This window comes from Temnothorax nylanderi, unplaced genomic scaffold (assembly GCF_030848795.1).
Source record: "Temnothorax nylanderi isolate EJ_2023f unplaced genomic scaffold, tnyl_v1.0 TNYL_tig0005_pilon, whole genome shotgun sequence".
Lineage (NCBI taxonomy): Eukaryota > Metazoa > Arthropoda > Insecta > Hymenoptera > Formicidae > Temnothorax > Temnothorax nylanderi.
In genome coordinates, this window is record NW_027249067.1 from 1,645,526 (window position 1) to 1,665,836 (window position 20,311).

At 27.3% G+C, this 20,311-nt stretch overlaps 2 protein-coding genes and 1 pseudogene across 2 annotated transcripts; all 3 read right to left on the reverse strand.

The window, feature by feature from the left end:
• Positions 1 to 1,604: 1,604 nt before the first annotated feature.
• Positions 1,605 to 5,582, reverse strand: LOC139775267 (uncharacterized; annotated as a pseudogene).
• A 929-nt stretch (positions 5,583 to 6,511) lies between these two features.
• LOC139776873 (uncharacterized) lies at positions 6,512 to 14,106 on the reverse strand. The gene is made up of 9 exons (XM_071713878.1): positions 14,049 to 14,106; positions 13,856 to 13,962; positions 13,618 to 13,735; positions 12,808 to 13,069; positions 9,097 to 9,213; positions 8,911 to 9,001; positions 7,104 to 7,249; positions 6,814 to 6,946; positions 6,512 to 6,675 (listed from the first exon to the last, which is right to left on the reverse strand). The coding sequence occupies exons 1-9, from the start codon at positions 14,104 to 14,106 to the stop codon at positions 6,625 to 6,627; spliced, it is 1,083 nt and encodes a 360-aa protein (XP_071569979.1). The 3' UTR covers positions 6,512 to 6,624.
• A 1,406-nt stretch (positions 14,107 to 15,512) lies between these two features.
• Positions 15,513 to 18,271, reverse strand: LOC139776881 (uncharacterized). Its single transcript, XM_071713892.1, has 6 exons — positions 18,054 to 18,271; positions 17,440 to 17,556; positions 17,281 to 17,371; positions 16,864 to 17,009; positions 16,570 to 16,702; positions 15,513 to 16,399 (listed from the first exon to the last, which is right to left on the reverse strand). The coding sequence occupies exons 1-6, from the start codon at positions 18,203 to 18,205 to the stop codon at positions 16,349 to 16,351; spliced, it is 690 nt and encodes a 229-aa protein (XP_071569993.1). The 5' UTR covers positions 18,206 to 18,271; the 3' UTR covers positions 15,513 to 16,348.
• Positions 18,272 to 20,311: the final 2,040 nt, after the last annotated feature.

A 20,311-nucleotide genomic window follows, 5' to 3' on the forward strand; every position in this document is an offset into this window, starting at 1 on the left:
ATGATATTGTATATATAAGGAGTGTTCCGTTTGCTTACATTCTCGATTGCCTGCAGAGTGATTGCCTATGTACAAGCATTATAGCGCACATGTAATAATTAAAAATACGAATGTACGTTTGCGCACATGGCCTTATTACGCACAAACACATTGCACACATGATTTTATTGCACACATGACATTATTACGCATATACAAATTGCACACATGACTTTGGGAGCTTTCCAGCAAGCGACACAAACGTCGTTCAATCTTTTTTTTTTAGCAATGAGTAACAATGATAAAACGACACTAGTGTCGATTTGTGTCGCTTGCTGGAAAGCTCCCTTTATTGCGTACATACACGGGTTTTCAGCTTTCCACGAAGCAATATCCACTCCACCCCATTACTACTGCAGGGGAAGGGCGTAGCCACTCCTTCGCCTACATGTGTACTGTCTATACACACATCAGTAAATTACTTCCCTTAGCACTAACACAAATTGTTATATTTCTCAAACTGTTTTGTTAATAACTTTTTAATAAACAACGAGCAACGGCACAGTATAAGTACAAACAGTAGGGACACTGAGCGTCGGCACCTTTGATGTAGTGGGTCCCAGCCCCCAGGTCACATGATCTCTCTGTAGGATAGGGGGGCTGTAAGAGAGAAAGAGAGAGAAGTATCTTTCTCTTTGTCATACATACAGGCCGCCATGATCTTTGTAGGATATATCGATCATGCGCACTGGAAATTGACGACCACTAAAAAAGTTCAGTGTCCCTACTGTATGTACTTATACTGTGGCAACGGCTAAAACCTGAAGAAAAGTCGTGTGTGCAAAGTGTTAATATAATTTTCTTATTTTATATATGCAATGTGTATGAGCGCAATAATGTCATGTGTGTAATCTGCATGTGTGCAATGTGTTTGTGCGTAATAAGGCCATGCATATGCGCAAACGTACGTTCGTATTTTTAATTATTACTGTGCGCAATAATGTTTGTAGACAATCGCTCTGTAGGCAATCGGGAATGTTGGCAAACGAAGCTGTTGACAATGGCGAATGTAGGCAAACAGAACCTCCCGTATATCTATATATGTATATAGATTTGCTTTCATAATTTTCAATTTTTTTTAGTATCCTGCTGAATAAAACTAAATAAAACCAAAAATTAAGAAATCAAAGTAATCAAGAAAATATTTAAGAGGGAAATAAATATGAATTTTAAATCTCAGTTTTAGGAACATCAATAAAGATATAAATAAAATCAATATTAGAACAATTAAATGTTTTGAAAGAGCTGATGTACTGTTAAATAAGAAGGAAAAAGTATCAAATTATTATTATTTATTTTAATTTATTTTTGTAAATATAAATTAATTGGTAATACAAATAGATACAATATTTCTTAACTTTGAAAATGTTAATATCGAATTTTTCTATGTATAATATGAATATTAAACATGAATTAAAGTTTCTAGTTTTCCTTTCGCGATGTTATATGTATAAGTATATATGTTATTTCATATATACTTACAGGTATAAAGGCGATGGAAATACATATTAATTATTTTTTTCTTCTATTAAGAATTATTATAAAATCTTAATTATTATAAAAATGTTATTTTGCATCTCTTATTTAGCATGCTGTATTTATTCTTTACACATGAGGTATTTGCACATAATCTTTCATTAATTTCCCATCGACATAGTACTAATTGATATATTATGTTGTTATTATTGCATTGAATACATGATAGTAAAGTAAGATACGGATGCATTAAATAGCTGTAACAAATCATGTTTGCTTTTACTTTGTGGCATTAAGAAATAAATATAACTTTAATATATTATAAAAAGAAATTTTTGTATATTGTAAATAACATTATTAATACAATTGTATATCACATGTGAAATATTTGTATATGTTAATTATTTGTATATTGATATATAAAATGTGATATATAAAATATTTTGTACCGTGCTAAAACATTCTAAAGATGCTGTGAACAATCCACCAATATGCAGACCAAAACTTTTATTGCCTCTTTGTAACAGAAAAAATATCAGCTTTTGTACAGATAAAGGAGTGTTGTACCACCGAACTTTGTATCTGAAAGAGATAACATAACGTGAAGAGTTCAAAGAAATAAGAACAATTATATACAATTTTTACATAGATATTATATATAGATATCTGTAAGTGTTATTAATTAAACCTATGTCGCTAAATGTATAAATATATAATATAAAGTAAACATATTGCTTACGCTGTGACAAATATGTGATTATTATGATCTATAATTTGTTGTCCCACAAAATTGGATAAAAACATGTATAAAAAACATATTAATGCAAATATAAGATTAATAAAAAGTTCCTCAGTATTATATTCAATTAATACAATCTGAAAAATCTAATATACAGTATTGAGATCAATTCTCCTACGAGAAATATAATATAAATATAATTTGTGGAAGAATTTGGTAACTTGTCATATAAATTAATGTATTAAACTACAAATATTTTTATACATAAAAATTATAAATTTTAATTAACAAAACTATACAATGTTCCTCATTGTTATACACTATAATTCTTTAATTAATTTTGTCAAAATTTTCATTTAATAAATTTCGAGATGCAATTTTGTTCTCTAACTATTTTACATAAAGAGAGTTTTGTAAACTAAATATCTGGCAAAAGTATAGATAGTAATATTCTCTTGACATAATATTTTGTATTTATTATGTAAAATCCGCATGTCAATAATTTAAGAATCTGAATTCATTTTAAAGTTAGATAATTCTAGAATTAAGTCGCTGATTATCTTGGTAATATTAAAATAAAAAAATTGAATGACATTTTGCTCCACAATCGTAATCCTAAAATTCTTAATTAAAGATATATTAATGTTGTTAATAGAAAGACAATAAGATCATTAACGTAATAAAGCAACATATAAAATAATATGCAAATTATTAATTGGGATTTATTAAGTAGAAAAAAAAGATTTACTCGAAAAATATTTAGGCTCAAACTGATCACTCCGACTAGTATTAAAAACATGAATGATATTTCAAATTCGGATGCCAGATGGTTGGAGAATCTATAGAAACAAAAAGGTGTGTGTGTTATTATACGTATACTATAATTCACATATTATAAAACATATATACCAACGTTGTAGCTTTCCGATGAATATCTACAGCATGAATTATGCCTTTACAAGCTAGAATTTTGTTTTTCATGTTATTTTTTGTTATATAAACTTGTATTGCTCTCTCAATACGGTAACTGTAAATAATTTATTTATTATTATTTATATGAAGCTTTATGCAAAATGGTAAATAATAAAAAAAAATTTGTCTAGTTAATATTTGCCCAAAACATTTAGATATACAAGAACGTTTATGATAAAATTGCAATATTTGTAATATTATGTAAACCCTATTAAAAATTTTGAGATATAAACAGAGATATAAACAAAATATAATGTACTTTTCTTACTTAATTTTATTAAATTCAAAATTCTACTTTTAATGCAAAACTAAAAAATAATTTCAAGTACGCTACATTCTATATGTATTAGAAAATGCATATCAATTAAAGATTATTATTTTAATATGCCAACTATTTAAATGCATTTAGCATTCTCACATATTTTGTATAATAAAACTTTATATTCGTATAAAAAAATGTTTGTCAAATGTGAATGTTAATGGGAAATGGAACTAATTTTTAATTGAAATTTTTTTGTTATTCTTACGTTTATTATTTTACCTAGCAATTTTAAACATTCCGCAGGCATGCTGAAGATATGTAAGGAGCATTGACCCTGTTGCTACTAATGAGATACACCCTATGGCCAAAGCTACATTTATATGAAAGAGAGGTAAGTAAAAATACATTTTCTGATCTAAAAAATATTCAGTTGAGATCTGCATGTGATGTGGTCGAGACACGTTTGCAGATAATATAATGTTGATAAAATTTTGCCATAACTGGGTACCCATAAAAATAACTATACTAGAAAGTACTAAACAACATTATAAAATAGTAATACGAAATATTCCCTAACAATTTGAAGTTTTACATTGCTACAAGTATATCGCATTCTAAAATATTTTATGCTCTTGAATCTCTTTACTTTAAATAAAAACATAATAATCCTTATTATATAGATTATATATTTACTATCTTCAATGTAAATTATTTTTAATTTTATTTACTTACAATTAGTAAGTATAGAATTTATAATTTTAAGACATATTTGTTATTTAAAATCTTATAAAGAGCACTGTGCAGTGTGTTATTGCATATTTTAATGTCTACATAAATTATTTCATTTCTTAGACACGCTTCTTAAAATATTATATTTATAACGCAGTATAAAAAGATAAAATATTATCTAATTCCAAAAGCATTATTTGTTTAAGACACTTCTGTATGCCTTTATCTTTGATGCGTTTAATTGAGTCCAATTGACAATGTGATATTACTTTATGCAATTCGAAATAAGTATTTTGATGTATAAAAGTTTTAATAGAAAATATATTAATTGATTTGTAATCGAAAAGGAATAGTAAATACAAGAAAGAATAGAAATCCGAAGATGTCTTACTTGTAAGGATAGCCGTATAATATTTAGCGTTGTTTCCATATCTTTCTACGATATCAAATTCCTTATTGTCTCTCAGATCATTATAGATGTGCTGAATTTGTTCTATTAAATACTTTATCTATACTTTTAATAAATTTTTATACTTGTTTTAATAAAATTTATAAAAATTAGTAGTTTTCGGATTTTATATTTAAAGTATTTATTTGAACAAATACAATAGACAATTAACTTACCGTTTCACTATTAATGTAAAAGGAATTGTATTTTATGACAAATACGCTAAACATAAGTACAGAAGAAAAAATCTTGATGATAAATTCTGCAGTACATTTTGAAGACAAAATTGGTGTAAGCTGTAAGTAATAATATTTTTTAAAGGATTTGAATGTGAAAAAACGTCGATATTCTTTACTTTGACATATTTTAAGCCATTCTTAGTTATTTAATACATATAACAATGTTAAATTAGTCGTATATTATTTCACGTAAGTCTAATGTAATTAATGTACAACAAAATATGACATAATGACATATTACTATTTATATAGGGGCATACAGACGTATATGCGCACTTAAATAGATTTTTTAGGTAAATAAAAAATAAGACCGTATATATTATTTATACACTTCCAAAATAAACGAAGAATAGTTTTTGTATTTAACTGTACAATTGACATATTCTATAACACAATTAACACTTTTAAGAAAATATTGAGTTTAAATTGATAGAAAGATTTGCAAATATAATCGGAATATGCCAATTTTAATTTTAATGATACATATATCATCTTAGTATATGTCTATACATCATAGAATTATAATTTGCATACCTGAAATATAATGCAAGTTATAAGAATAACATAATTGCAGATTAATTGCAATCGAGCAAGTTTTGATTTTTCATAAGGCCACAAACCAACTATCAGCAAAAGAGTTCGGTTAAGACTGAAATATTTATCCACGACACTGAACATCTCTCTGCTAGCATTGAAGTACGTATAATGGAAATGGAAATGAAAGAAATAAAGGTTTTGTTTATCCCCACTATTTGATTGATCTATTAAATATATATATCTGTATTTTCTACGTGTCTTCTTCTAGCAAAAATATTAACGTTCTATAATTTGAGATAATTCCCTAATTTAATGTAATCTAAATTTAAGAGGTACAAAATATCTTCGTAAAATTGAAACACTTGCAATTTAACGCTATATCACCAAGACGCGGTCGCCGATTAAGTAATCGATTCAATGGCGACAGAAATTCAACAGATGTTTCTTTCTCATGGAATATAATCCACGAGAGAAGTTTTGAAGTGAAAGTTGCGCAAGCGCATTAACCGTTTCTTACTTACTGGTGGCGTATTCATCTTCGTTCTTTCAACGGGTGCAGTTGTAAGTTAATTTTGAGATTCTTCAGAATAAAAATGTTTTAAAAATATATTATCTATAAAATTACGATCTGTAAAGCAATATCATTTCTCGCAAAATAAATAATTTTGTTTTATGTATTTTTCTATTATCCAGCATCTTTCTTCCTTTTTATTAAAAATTATAAGATTTTAGTATATAAAAATGTATGCATTTAAAAACTTAAACAAAGAAAGAATTTTGTAAAGGCAAAGAATTTTGCAAGAGCAGTAACATAAATTTTTAAAATGCAAGTAAATAAAAAAGTAAAACAACATCTCTACTAGGTATTGGAGCGAGGTTTTTAAAACATGAAAGTACTGTTAATTAAGATAAAAGACATACAACAAATATTACATACAACAAATTATTATAACTTATTTCAACTTATTCTCGCATATTTTGCGAATGTGTAATAATTGATTGTGCGGAATATGAAATAGTTATATTGTGTTTCTTACAAAAATTACTGTGGAACTTCTTAGTTTGTTGTTATCTAATTTACATACTTTTTTTATATAATCCGCGATATTTCTTACATAAGATGTACTGTATCATTTTTTACTAAATTCATCACTATGGTGTTAGTCGATATGTTTTGCTATCACTATCGCGTTGAATACATAACAATAAAATAAGATACAGATGTATTTAACAACTGCAACAAATAATGTTTGTCTTTGTTTTATTTCTTTAAACGAAGGAAAAAGAAGGACAAAGTGAGAGAGAGGGAGACGAAAGAAATATAATATCTATATTCATTTTATTATCATATTTAAAAAAAAAAATTCCTTACCGTAGCAAAACACTCCAAAGATGCCACAAACAGTCCACCTACGGTTAGCCCATAAGATTTGTTGCCTCTCTGTATTAGTAACAGTATCAGCTTTTGTATATGTAGAGGAGCCAGATACCATTGGATTTTGTATCTGCATATGACGATATAATAAATCGATAATTTGAGAAAAGAAAGATACGAGTAATACCGCATTTCGTGTATCATATTAAAAAATTAAAAAGTAAAATATTAATTCCTACTTTCATTATTGTAAAATAACATAATAACAGTGAGAAAATATTTCTTACGCCGAATCAAACACGTGATTATAGTGATCCGTAACTTCTTGTCCAAGGAGATTGGCTATAAACATGTATAAGAGACAACTAATTGATGCTAAATAAGGCATGGAAAATTCTTCAATATTATATTCCGATGATGTAATCTGAAAAACCTAATAGAGCGAATTTTGACATTGTAATCAATTTAAATAAAAAATCGTGTGACTATGTAAAGAATTTAATTAATATACATATTATCAAAGAAATCTAGATATACAGCTTTAAAATTAACATAATCCAGAATTTGAATTATCGAATATCTGAATAATACTGAAATCCAAATTTGAAAAAGCTTTGAGTTGCTTACAAGCAAAAATTCTTTATTTAACATGTTGACTACCATGATTGTCATGATCGGCGCTTTTTCAGTGGCGTCCTAGTGGTCACTAATAATTGGCGTTTTCAAAATTTTTAAAAACATTGATGCCATTTAATATAAAATTTTTTGTTATATAAATAATTAGATAACAACGTAAAGTAAAAAATTTGCAACTTAACATACTATTCAGGAGTGAGGATATAGCGTTATTTAATAATATTATATAATATTTTATTTATATGATTATGATAATGAAAATTTTACTGTGGCGTACTGTGGTAAGATATACTCAACATCTCGAGTACTCGCAACCCGTCGCGTCGCGTAAAAAAGTCACGGTCGGTCTCGCTCCGCGTATACTTGGCGCGAGACACTACCGTGTCTCTTAAGGGGACTAGGAAGGGTTGAAAATGCAGAAATTGGCTCGTGTTTAATTGTTTATAACAAGGCCGCGAATGAACATAAAACTTTTTTATTGTTAAGGGTATTAATTATAACATTATAAAATGAGAAAATTTATTAAAAGTCATTCCCAGATTAATAATATCGGCGTCCCAATATAATAAAGAAAACTGTCGAATCCACGGTTTTACCACGATTCCAGTCGAACGGATAAAGGTTTTGGCAAATTTCAGGAATATTTCTTCTCCTTAGGCTTCCCTCTATTGATTATACCTAAAATCAGATTGAAAAAAAATATTGCTACAATTTTATAATAACAAATAACTCGAATTTTCCCAAATTTTTCGTTTTCTGGACGCCATTTTGTTATTTTTATTTTTATTTTTAATTTTTTAGGTATAATCAATAGAGGGAAGCCTAAGGAGAAGAAATATTCCTGAAATTTGCCAAAACCTTTATCCGTTCGACTGGAATCGTGGTAAAACCGTGGATTCGACAGTTTTCTTTATTATATTGGGATGCCGATATTATTGATCTGGGAATGACTTTTAATGAATTTTCTCATTTTATATTGTTATAATTAATACCCTTAACAATAAAAAAGTTTTATGTTCATTTCGCGGCCTTGTTATAAACAATTAAACACGAGCCAATTTCTGCATTTTCAACCCTTCCTAGTCCCCTTAATAAAACTCACTGGGCAGACAACGTGTGTATTAAAATGTTTTAAGTTATTAAATAACAAAAATATTCTTACATTATTTTAAGCATTAAGCAATTGTTATTCATTTCTTACTTAATTCTACTACGTTAAAAATTGCAAATTTTATATAAATCTTACTTTAACACAAAATTATAATTTAAATATTAGGAAAATATTTTTAAAAGTTATATAATTATGTAGTGTATATTTATATAAAGATAAAAAGTTACAGAGTTGGGAATGAATGAACTAGTTTTTCAATCAATCATTAATCATCAAATATTAATTAATGTCATCTTATTAGATTATTTAGAAATAATCTATTAAGGTTAGAAATAAACAAAACTTACTCGAAATATATTGAAGCTTAAAGTTATCACTCCGATTCCCGTTAAAGCCATAAACATTACTTCAAATGTGGATTGTATTATTTCACAACACCTTTAAATATAAAATTTAATATAAAAATACATAATAATTAAAGGAAGATATGCGTATGTGTTAATACATTATTATATAATAAAATAAATACTAACGCAATTGCTTTTCGTTGAATGTCTATAGCACATATTATACTTTTATGAAGCAAATTCGTATCCTGCAGCATAATATTTTGTGATACATAAATTTTCATCGCGCTTTCGATACGGTAACTGTGAATAATTAAAATGTTTTAGTTATGTATAAATTTATCTGACAAAGTCACGAAGTAAATAATATTCTCAAAATTGGGTAACAAATAAAATATAATAAATTAATTTTGAAAGATTGAGAAAGTGTGGGTAATGTAGAATAGTGCAGGAGTAATATAAAATGCTACGGTATTTATAGCCCATTAATTGTTACAACCTAGTGGACAGCAATGGAATCACTAGCTGCTGAACTCCTAACTCAACGTACAAACCGGCAGTGTAGTACAAGGTGTCATGTAATTACATGTAATTTAAGATTTTGTGTATCGCTACTTGCGTAAGTTAGTTTATAAATTTTTATTTTGCAGTCAATCTACTTCACAGATTCATAGTCGCTTTAAATAGTTCTCGAGTTATCTTAAAAAAAGTTCAGGGTATTCGGTATTCCATATTATACTCACACTTTCTCTACTTATATAAGAATGAATCGGGAGAAATAGTAAACACCCTTTAAAATCTCTGTTAAGTTTAAAGATAGATAAAAATATCTAACAAAAAAGATGGCAAATTCTTCCTTTCTTAAGTTTATTTTAAAATAACAAATTTTAGTATTTGAAAACTCTTTGTATGTAAATGCTATATACGTATATGTATAAGTTTATTCTTTTAACGATTTATGCTTTCTATATACTTAGCGACTTATTACAACAAATTAAGATATTGTTTCACATTTCTATAAAATAGGAAACACGATTCTTTTTTTAATACAAATTTTTAATTATTTGTATGTTTCTTTTTTTACGTTAAACATGTATGTATTATGTTTTTACCTAGCAATTTTAAACATTCCGCAGGCATATTGTAGATATGCATAAAGCAATGTTCCTGTCGCTAATAAAATAAATAATCCTACGTAGTAATATATGTACATATGCAATAACAGTAAGTAGAAATATTTCTCTTGATCGATAAAATATTCAGTCACAATATGTAGATGGCGTTGATGAGATCCATTTATAGACAAGATAATGTCACGAAACCTTGGCCACAATTGTATGATTATATGAACAAATGCGTGGCTAACCAAAAGCGCTAGATAACATTGTAAATAAGTAATTACACAAATTGTAAAATGTCTTTAATAATTTGGAATTTTTAATTTTATAATTATGTCATACATATATTAAGATAATAATATGTAAATCTTTTTCCAACTTTTCCGAAAGGAACGGATAATAATTTTACAAATGCAGTTCAATTTGTTGTTGAATGCATCAATACTATGAGTACTATGACTATGTAACTTATATAATTTTCTAGTATATTGTAGTTGTCTGGATTTGAATGTATTAAAAATAGATAAAGTACAAGGCAAAAAATACTTAGTTTAGAAAACGTTATTTAATTAAAGTGGAAGTTTCTCATTACCTTATTGCTTGAAACATATAAATTTAAACATTAATCTAACTTTCTCAAATAATTTTTTTAAGTCTTACTAGTAAAATTATTCAGTCATTTTCTTTTTTTCTTCCTTCATGTTTTAAACATATAATGCATAGGTTCAAACAAGAATCAAATATATTTACTTACTTATAAGTACCGCTGTATAACGTCTTGCTTTGCTTCCGTATTTTTCTATAATAACGATTTCGTTATGATCTTTCAGATCAGCATGAACATGATGAAGATATTCTAATCGACATTTTACCTATTGTTTTAATATGTTCTTATACCACTTGTGTACCTCTAATTAATTAGTAAAATTAAAAAAAAAATACATAAGTTTAAAATTTTATCCAAAAATTTGTTTGCCATTTATTTAAATAGATACATAGACAAACTTACTGCTTCATTGTTAATGTAAAACGAGATGTATTTTATCTCTATACAAATTAAACCGAATATAGAAGAGAAAACTTTGATGATAAGGTCAGCGTTACATTTTAAGGTTATAAATGCTGTAAGCTATAAATAATAATATTCTAAAGAAATTAGAATAGTATAAATTTTTTTACATATAATTTTATATTTGGTCTATAAATTATAAATATAAAATCAGAAACGTCTATTTTTATATAAATATCGAATAAGAATCCTCATTATTCAGTTAAATTTCTAGAATGTTGTCTTTCATGTTAAATCACGTATAATTTTATTGGTATTCTAATTGAGAAAATGTTAATTGTGCAAATTGTTATTGAAAAAATTATAAATATAAATTAATTTTTGATATATTTAATATATACTCTTTAATGCATGTAGCAAGGAAATTAGAATATTGCATAGCTATTAGAATATTGACACACATACTTGAAATATAATACCAGTTGTAAAAATAATAAAAATGCAAATATACTGAAGTTGAGTAAGTTTCGATTTTTTATAAGGCCACAGACCAATTATTAACAGAAGAGTTCGATTTAAACTAAAATATTTATCCATGATCATTTCTCTGCTAGCTCTAAAATACTTATGACGAGGATGAAGTGGATAAAGTTTTTTTTGTGTATCCCCCTACCACCTTCGGTCGGTCAATTATACATATATATTTTTTCGCTATATTCCTTCTTCTAGTGAACTAAATTACGGAAAATAACTTAAATTGCAACACATTACAATTGAATATTACTAGTAATGTTACAATTTAAGTTATTTTCCTTAATTTAGTTCAACTGTAATGCAAAGTACGGAATATCGCTGTTAGATCTGTATGCACGCAATTTAACACTATATCGTCGAGACATAGTCACCAATTTAGTAATCGATTGAATAGCCGAAAGAAATTCAACAGATGTTCTTTTCTCATAGTATATTGTTCACGAGAAAAGTCCTGCGATGTAAAAATTCGACATGCGCAGTAGTCATGTCTGAGCGACTCTTATATGCTTCTCACATGCTTCAATTCGATATGTAGGTACATTCGTACGTTACATTTGATCCGTAATAGTGAGAATTCTTTGAAAGTATTATGTCGACTACACTGTGAGTTATAAAGCACATATAATATTATATATATATATATCTACAGCACGAATTATGCCTTTATAAACCAGAATCTCGTTCTGCATGTTAATATTCTTTGGTATATAAATCTGTATCGCTCTCTCAATACGGTAACTGTAAATATATAATTTAATTACTAATAATTATGTAAAGTTTTATGGAAAAATAGGCAATAATTTTAAAAAAACAACAGATTATGATATTGTTGAGTTAATATTAGTCAAAAATTTGTATACGAACATGTTAAAGTTGCAATATTCGTAATATTATGTAAACCCTATTAAAAATTTTAAAATATAGACAGACATAAAAAAAATATAATGTACTTTATTTTATTCAAAATTGCATTTTTAACGGAAAACTAAAAAGTAATTTAACATACACTGTATTTTATAATTAAAAAATCAAGATTTTATTATTATTATTGCATATCAAGATTTTATTATTTTAATATGTCAATTATTTAGATTTCTTATATTTAGCATTCTTCTATTTACAAAGTAAGACATAATATTTGTATTAAAAAAATGTTTCTCAAATGTGAATATTAATGGGAAACGGAACTAATTCCTAACTTCAATTTCTCGGTTATTCTTAAATTCATTATCTTACCTAGCAATTTTAAACATTCCACAGGCATGTTGAAGATATGCAATTAGCATTGTTCCTGTCGCTGTCAATACGAAACATCCTATGATCATAGCTGCATTTATATGGAAAAGCGATAAGAAGAAATATCTTTCTTGATCAATAAAATATTCAGTGGAGATCTGCAGATTACGTGATCGAGATACGTTCGCAGATAATATAATGTGTATAAAATCTGGCCATACTTGGGCACCCACAAAAATAAATGAACCAGCAACGATAATCACTAAATAACATCATAAGATGGTAATATAAAATATAGTTTTTTAACGACTTGAAAATTTTCATTGTTATAATTATAAATATCACATCATAAAATATTTTATACACAAATCTTTTTATTTTAAACAAATAGGTGATAATCTTTATTATACAAGTTACTATGTGTCTCTTCTTTATTGTCTTTGATGTCTTAAATTATTTTTATCTACGTAGCAAATAAAATATTCATTATTTTAACATTTGTTGCTCATTATAAAAAATTATGAGAAGTATCATGCACTATTATTCTACATTTTAGTGCAATAGTCTATATATATGTATATTATTTCACCTCTCAATCATATTTCTTAAAATATAGAAACAAAGTTGAAGTTACTTTAAATACGAAAACTTTTGTGGCAAATTCTTTTATTTTTTCATCTTTGATGCATTTAAATTGAAGCGTTAAAGTGACTTTTGCATAACTCAAAACTAGATATTTCCTAAAAGTTTCAACGAGAAACTCAATAACAGATTTGAAATACAAAGAGTAGAAATCCAAAGATGTCTTACTTGAAAGACCAGCTGTATAATGTTTTGCGTTACTTGCATATCTTTCTACGATAGCAATTTCGTTATTGTCTCTTAAGTCATTGTAGATATGCTGAACTTGTTCCATTAAATACTTTACCTATTCTTTCAATAAATGTTTATGCTACTTATTTTAATAAAATTTAAAAAGATCTGTTAGATATTACATTTTAGATATTGACATATTTATTTGAACGAATACAGTAGACAATTAACTTACCGTTTTACTATTAACATAAAAGGCATTATATTTTATGAGAAAACTGCTGGAACCAATTGTGGGAGGTAAAATACAAGTACTTATCATTAAAATTAAAATTGCTATACCTGAAATATAACGCAAGATATAAGAATACTGAAGATGCAGATTAATTGCAGTTGAACATATTTGGATTTTTCATACGGCCACAAACCAACTGTCAGCAAAAGAATTCGATTAAGACTGAAGTATTTATCCACAACATTGATCATCTCTCTGCTAGCACTGAAATAGTTATGACGAAAATGTAATGGACGAAGATTTGCTTATCCCTACCACATTCGGTTTTGTACCCACTAAATATTCTCTCTTCTAGCATCAATTTTAATGTTTCACAATTTAAGCTATTTTCCGTAATTTAGTTAAAAGGCTAAAAAAAAAACACAATACGTAGAATATCGTTCTTACATCGGCACACAATTGCAATTTAACTATATCTTCGCGACGCGTTCGCCAATTGAGTAATCGATTCAACAGCCGAAAGAAATTCAACAGATGTTTCTTTCTCATAGAATGTCATTCATGAGAAAAATTCTGCTGTAAAAGTTGTGCATGTGAATTAGTTATATTTCAAAGGTTCTTATGCACGCGTGCTTCATTTATCGTTATGTATATTCATATGTATATATAGTTTATGAAAAGGAGAATTCTTCAAAAATATCTCGTTGATTAAATGACTACACCATTACAAATAGTAATGCACATGTATGTAATATTGTTTTTAATATGTAACGTATAATTTTGCCTTGTATATTTTTCTGTTTCTTTGTACTTTACCGGTTATCTGTTAAAGAAAGTTGAAAATTAAACAAATCTTAATACCTCTATATTATAAATGCATAAATATAAAAATTGGTCAATACAAATATCGATCATTATTATAATATTGTGTTGGTCGTGTTAATGCTCCCTGTGATGCCTTTTTTCTACTTTAACGTTCTATAATGTATGTTAATTTCATAATTTAACTTAATTGCAACGGCACGAAATACCAGTAAGATCAAAATATTTGTAACTTAATACTTTTGTAGGAAAGAAATCGCCGATTAAATAATCGATTCAACGTCGAAAGAAAAAGAAAGGAAATTCAACAGATGTTTTCTGTTCGTAGAATATCATTCGTGACAGAAGTCATAAAGTGAAAGTTATGCAAACATGTTATGCACTTTTCAGCAGTACTGAAAGTAAGTATATGTTTCGTTTCAATATGTATGCACATGTCACATATGGTCTGCCGAGGTAAAAATGTTTTCAAAGTATCACACCTACTATACAATAGTAAAATTATATAACATTATTTTTCATTGTAGAATTTATATACATATATATATTATTATATATATATATACATATCTTATTTTTTACATACATAATTCTTACGTTATTCTTGCTAAATTAAATAACATTTTATAAAATATAAAGGATTATAAATTTTAATATTAAACAAAGAATTAAGAAGTAGTGTGGCAGAACTTAAAATAATATCAATTCTCAGGAAAGAATGCTTAAAAATAAAATAATCAAATCATATATGCAGTTAGATTACATTAAAGTTTTGAAAGTGTTTACGTAGTATAATTATAAAGAAGGACAATAAATGTAAAATTATAAGTTTATTGCGTCATTTATTTTATTTATATCTTATTATGTGTAAATATAAAGTGCGATGCAAATATTATACAGGTTATTTCCTAAGTAAGTACAAAAAACTTGAAGGGGATATTTCATGACTTATTTTAGAAAGAAATGGTCATAGATCATATTAAGTTTTTTAATGAGGAAATGGTACTACCACTGTTTTCTCCAAGTTCAACAATTTTTTTTAAATTTCCGAACTAAAACTTTACATAAACTGCCTCTATTACTTTTTTGAAACGATGTGTCGTTTTCGAGATAAGGTAAAAAAATGAAATTAAAAACTGTAAATACAATCGTGTGTATCAATACTGGTCAATATCGGTACTCGAGTATGATTCTTAATACATGTACGCATACCAAATTTGAATAAAATATCTTCAAACGTTTCCCAGATTTTAGAAATTTTAATATTTTTTTCACTACTTTGACCTGTATTATGAAAAAGAAGCAGTTTAGGGCATATGTTTGTAGAACCTTTTTGTCTTAAAATAAGCCGCGGAATATCCCCTTAAATTTTTTTGTACTTATACTTAGCCTGTATATATTACTTAAATCTTCTTACTCTCTCTCTCTCTCTCTCTCTCTCTCTCTCTCTCTCTCTCTCTCTCTCTCTCTCTCTCTCTCTCTCTCTCTCTCTCTCTCTCTCTCTCTCTCTCTCTCTCTCTTACACATTAATTGTAAACGTTATTATAAAATCTTTCTCTTTTGGCTCCCATTTGTTCTTCTTTCATGTTACGTACTGTATTCATTTTTTTACACATAAGATAGATTGCACGCTTTTGTCAACTTTCTACTATTATAATAATAATTGTTATACTATCGCATTGAATACATGAGAGCAGAGTAAGATACGGCTGCATTGGTTAGCTGTAAAATATTATGTTTGCTCTCATATAATCGTATCAAAATATGTTCAATTTATTATAAAACAAAATTATTGTATATTGTATAGAATATGATTGGTACTATATATCATATATGAAATATTTGTATATGGTAAATATTAGTACATAAAACGTATATAAAATATGTTGTACCGTTGCAAAACATTCTATAGATGCTATGAACAATCCACCGACACACAGGCCAAAATTCTTATTGCCTCTTTGCAACAGAAGTAGTATTAATCTTTGTATGTGTAAAGGAGTTACGTACCACCGGACTTTGTATCTAAAAGTAATAACAATATTAGAAATTTAAGAAAATCGAGTATATATACATGAAGTCTCTACATCATACGTGTATCTTTATTATTATCTATATTGTATTATATATCTCTTTTATGATGGTAATTAAATTTTAAATGTATACAAAGTAGATACATTACTTACGCAGTGGCAAATACGTGGTTATTATGATCTATAATTTGTTGTCCGATGTAATTGGCCAAGAACATATATATAAAACACATAAGTGCAATTACAAGATTAACCAGAAACTCTTCAGAATTATATCCAAATAATGCAATCTGAAAGACCTAATACACACGAATATGCTACTGAGATCAACTCCTAACAGAAACACAGTATATGTAGTTTGCTACAGAATTTGGTGTAGGATTTATTGACTATAAATTAATGTATTAAATTTTTTAATACTTTTATAAATAAAGATTATAAATGTCAATTATAAGTATTGTATAATATTGTTAGTAGAAAGATAATAATAAGATTTATTGTTAACATAAAACGGTATAAAGAAATGGCATGCATATTATTAAAAGCTTATAAATAAGAACAGAAACTTACTCGAAAACTACTTAGGCTTAAAGCGAGCACTCCGACAGCGATTAAGGACATAAATGATATTTCAAATTTAGATATTAGATAGCTAGAGAATCTTTAAAAACAAAAATGAATTATTGCAAGAATTATTCATATATTATAGATTATGTAGTAAATACCAACATCATAGCTTTTCGATGAATATCTACAGCATGAATTATGCCTTTATAAGCCAGAATCTCGTTCTGCACCTTAATATTTTTTGATATACAAATTTGTATTGCTCTCTCAATACGATAACTGTAAATAATGTAATTAACTATTAATAATTATATAAAGTTTTATACAAAAATAAGCAATAATTCAACGAAATAACAAATCTTGATTTTGTTGAGTCAGTATTAGCCCAAAATATTCATATGAACGTTTACGATAAAATTGCAACACTCGTATAATATCATTAAACTCTTCTAAAATTTTTGACACGGAGATATAAATTAAATATAATATTTTTTTACTTTTATTTATTCCTTTTACTTTATTTTGTTTGATTTAAAATTCCACTTTCAAGTAAAATTAAAAAGTAATTTTATGTACACTGTACTTTATATTAACAAATCATACATATCAAGAATTTATTATTTTAATATGTCAATTATTTAGCATTCTCATATATCTTGCAAAGTGAGACATAATATTTGTATTAAAAAAAATGTTTTTCAAGTGTGAATGTTAATAGGAAACGGAACTAATTCCTAATTTAAATATGCCGGTTATTCTTAAGTTTATTATTTTACCTAGCAATTTTAAACATTCCGCAGGCATGTTGAAGATATGCAATCAGCATTGAACCTGTTGATATCACTATGAAACATCCTATCACCATAGTTGCATTTATATGAAAAAGCGGTAAGTAGAAATATTTTTTTTGATCGACAAAATATTCCATGGTAATTGGCGAATGATGTGATCGAGATATGTTTGTAGGTAATATAATATGTGTAAAGTTTGGCCATAATTGGATACTCACGAAAATAAATAAACCAAATAGAAAAACCACTAAAAAAGCATCCTACCATTATAAAATGGTAATATATAATATATAATATAATATATGTAATATATAATGTAATTTTTTGCTGTTTAAAATTTGGATTTGCTATTAATATCGCATCATAAAATATTTCATACGTAAATATCTGTACTGCATATAAAAATATAATAATCTCTGTTATACAAGTTACTGTCTCCTTTTTGTCTCTTATTGTCATCAATGTCTTAAATTATATTTATCTATACTTAATAAATATAAGATTTATTATTTTAATATCATGTCTGTTGCTCATCATAAAAAATTATAAAGTGTATCGTGCACTTATATATTGTTGCGCCCGAGCCGAGACGCCCGGTAGAAGCCCGAAAGGCAGCCGCGAAGCGCTGCCTGACGACGTTCCTAACAACGAGCCTGTCGTTGTTTGCTGACATCGGTCGACATTCAGATTCTTCGCCGAGCCTCGAAACCGTACAGACGTGTTCACGAGCTATCTTTTATTGTTACATTTCTGCATTAAACGAGTTCTCTTTTCTAACTGAGAGTCTTTATTCCCGGTGACGGGATTGCGCGCCGCGTTCGCGAGTGTGTGTGTGTGAGTGAGTGAGTGCAGCGAAGGTCGAGCGCAACAATATATATTACTAGCTTGATACACCCGTGCTTCGCTACGGTATCCGTGAAACACGTTTTACCCCTTTTCATCCCGTTAGGGGTCGAATTTCTAAAAATCCCTCCTTAGTGGGTGCTTACGTCATGAGAGGAATACACTACCCGAATTTCATGTTTCTAGGTTCAGGGGTCTGGGCTGGGCGTTGATGAGTCAGTCAGTCAGTCAGCCAGGACATTTGTCTTTATATATATATATATAGATTTCACCTCTCAGTCATATTTCTTATAACATTAGACTTGGAACGAAGTACAAACTGTACAAAGTTAAAGTTATTTTATATGCATATTATATATACACGGTAATTAATATTGAGCTACAAAAAGATCTAAGCTCGGACCGAATGTGGCGTGTTATTCGTATTTAAAGTTATTTTAATTACAAGAGCTTCTGAAGGAGAATTTCCTTATTTCTTCATCTTTGATACATTTAAATCCAAACGTTAATGTGACTTTTTGCAATACTTAAAACTATATATCTTAATAAAAGTTTCAACAGGAGGTTTGAATAATAACTCAATAGCAGGTTTGAAATACAAGAAAGAATAGAAATCCGAAGATGTCTTACTTGTAAGACCAGCTGTATAATGTTTCGCGATACTTCCATATTTTTCTGCGATAGCAATTTCGTTATTGTCTCTTAAATCGTTATAGATATGCTGAACTTGTTCCATTAAAAACTTTACCTATTCTTTCAATAAATATTTATGCTATTTATTTTAATAAAATTTCAAAAGAGTTGTTAGATATTAAATTTTAGATATTGAGATATATTTATTTGAACTTACCGTTTTACTATTAACATAAAAAGCATTATATTTTATGACTAGGCCACTGGAACCAATAGAGGGAGATAAAATCTTTATGATAAATTCTGCAGTACATTTTGAAGTTAACATTGTTGTGAGCTATAAGTAATAAATTTCTTTAAGAAATTAGAAATTAGAAATTCGAATAAAAGAGCATTCTTATTTTTAACTTCCACATATTGCAAGATATTTTTAGTTATTATTCTATATATAAAACAATTTTTAATAAAATATTTATAATTTTTTCATATTATTATAGTTGTAATTGACATTTAATACATTGGAACGTAATTGCATTATGTACACAAGTGGATAAATGTATATGTGCATTCACACAGATTTTCTTATATGAATAGAGAATAAGTGAATAATATTATTGACTATTTATTATATACCAGTTTTAAAATTTAAACTAAAATATTTTTTTATTAAAATCCTCTATTGACACACTCTCTATAACCCAATTAACATTTTCAAGGATATATCATAGGTACAAATTGCTTCTACAGATGTAAGATGTGTGTCCAAG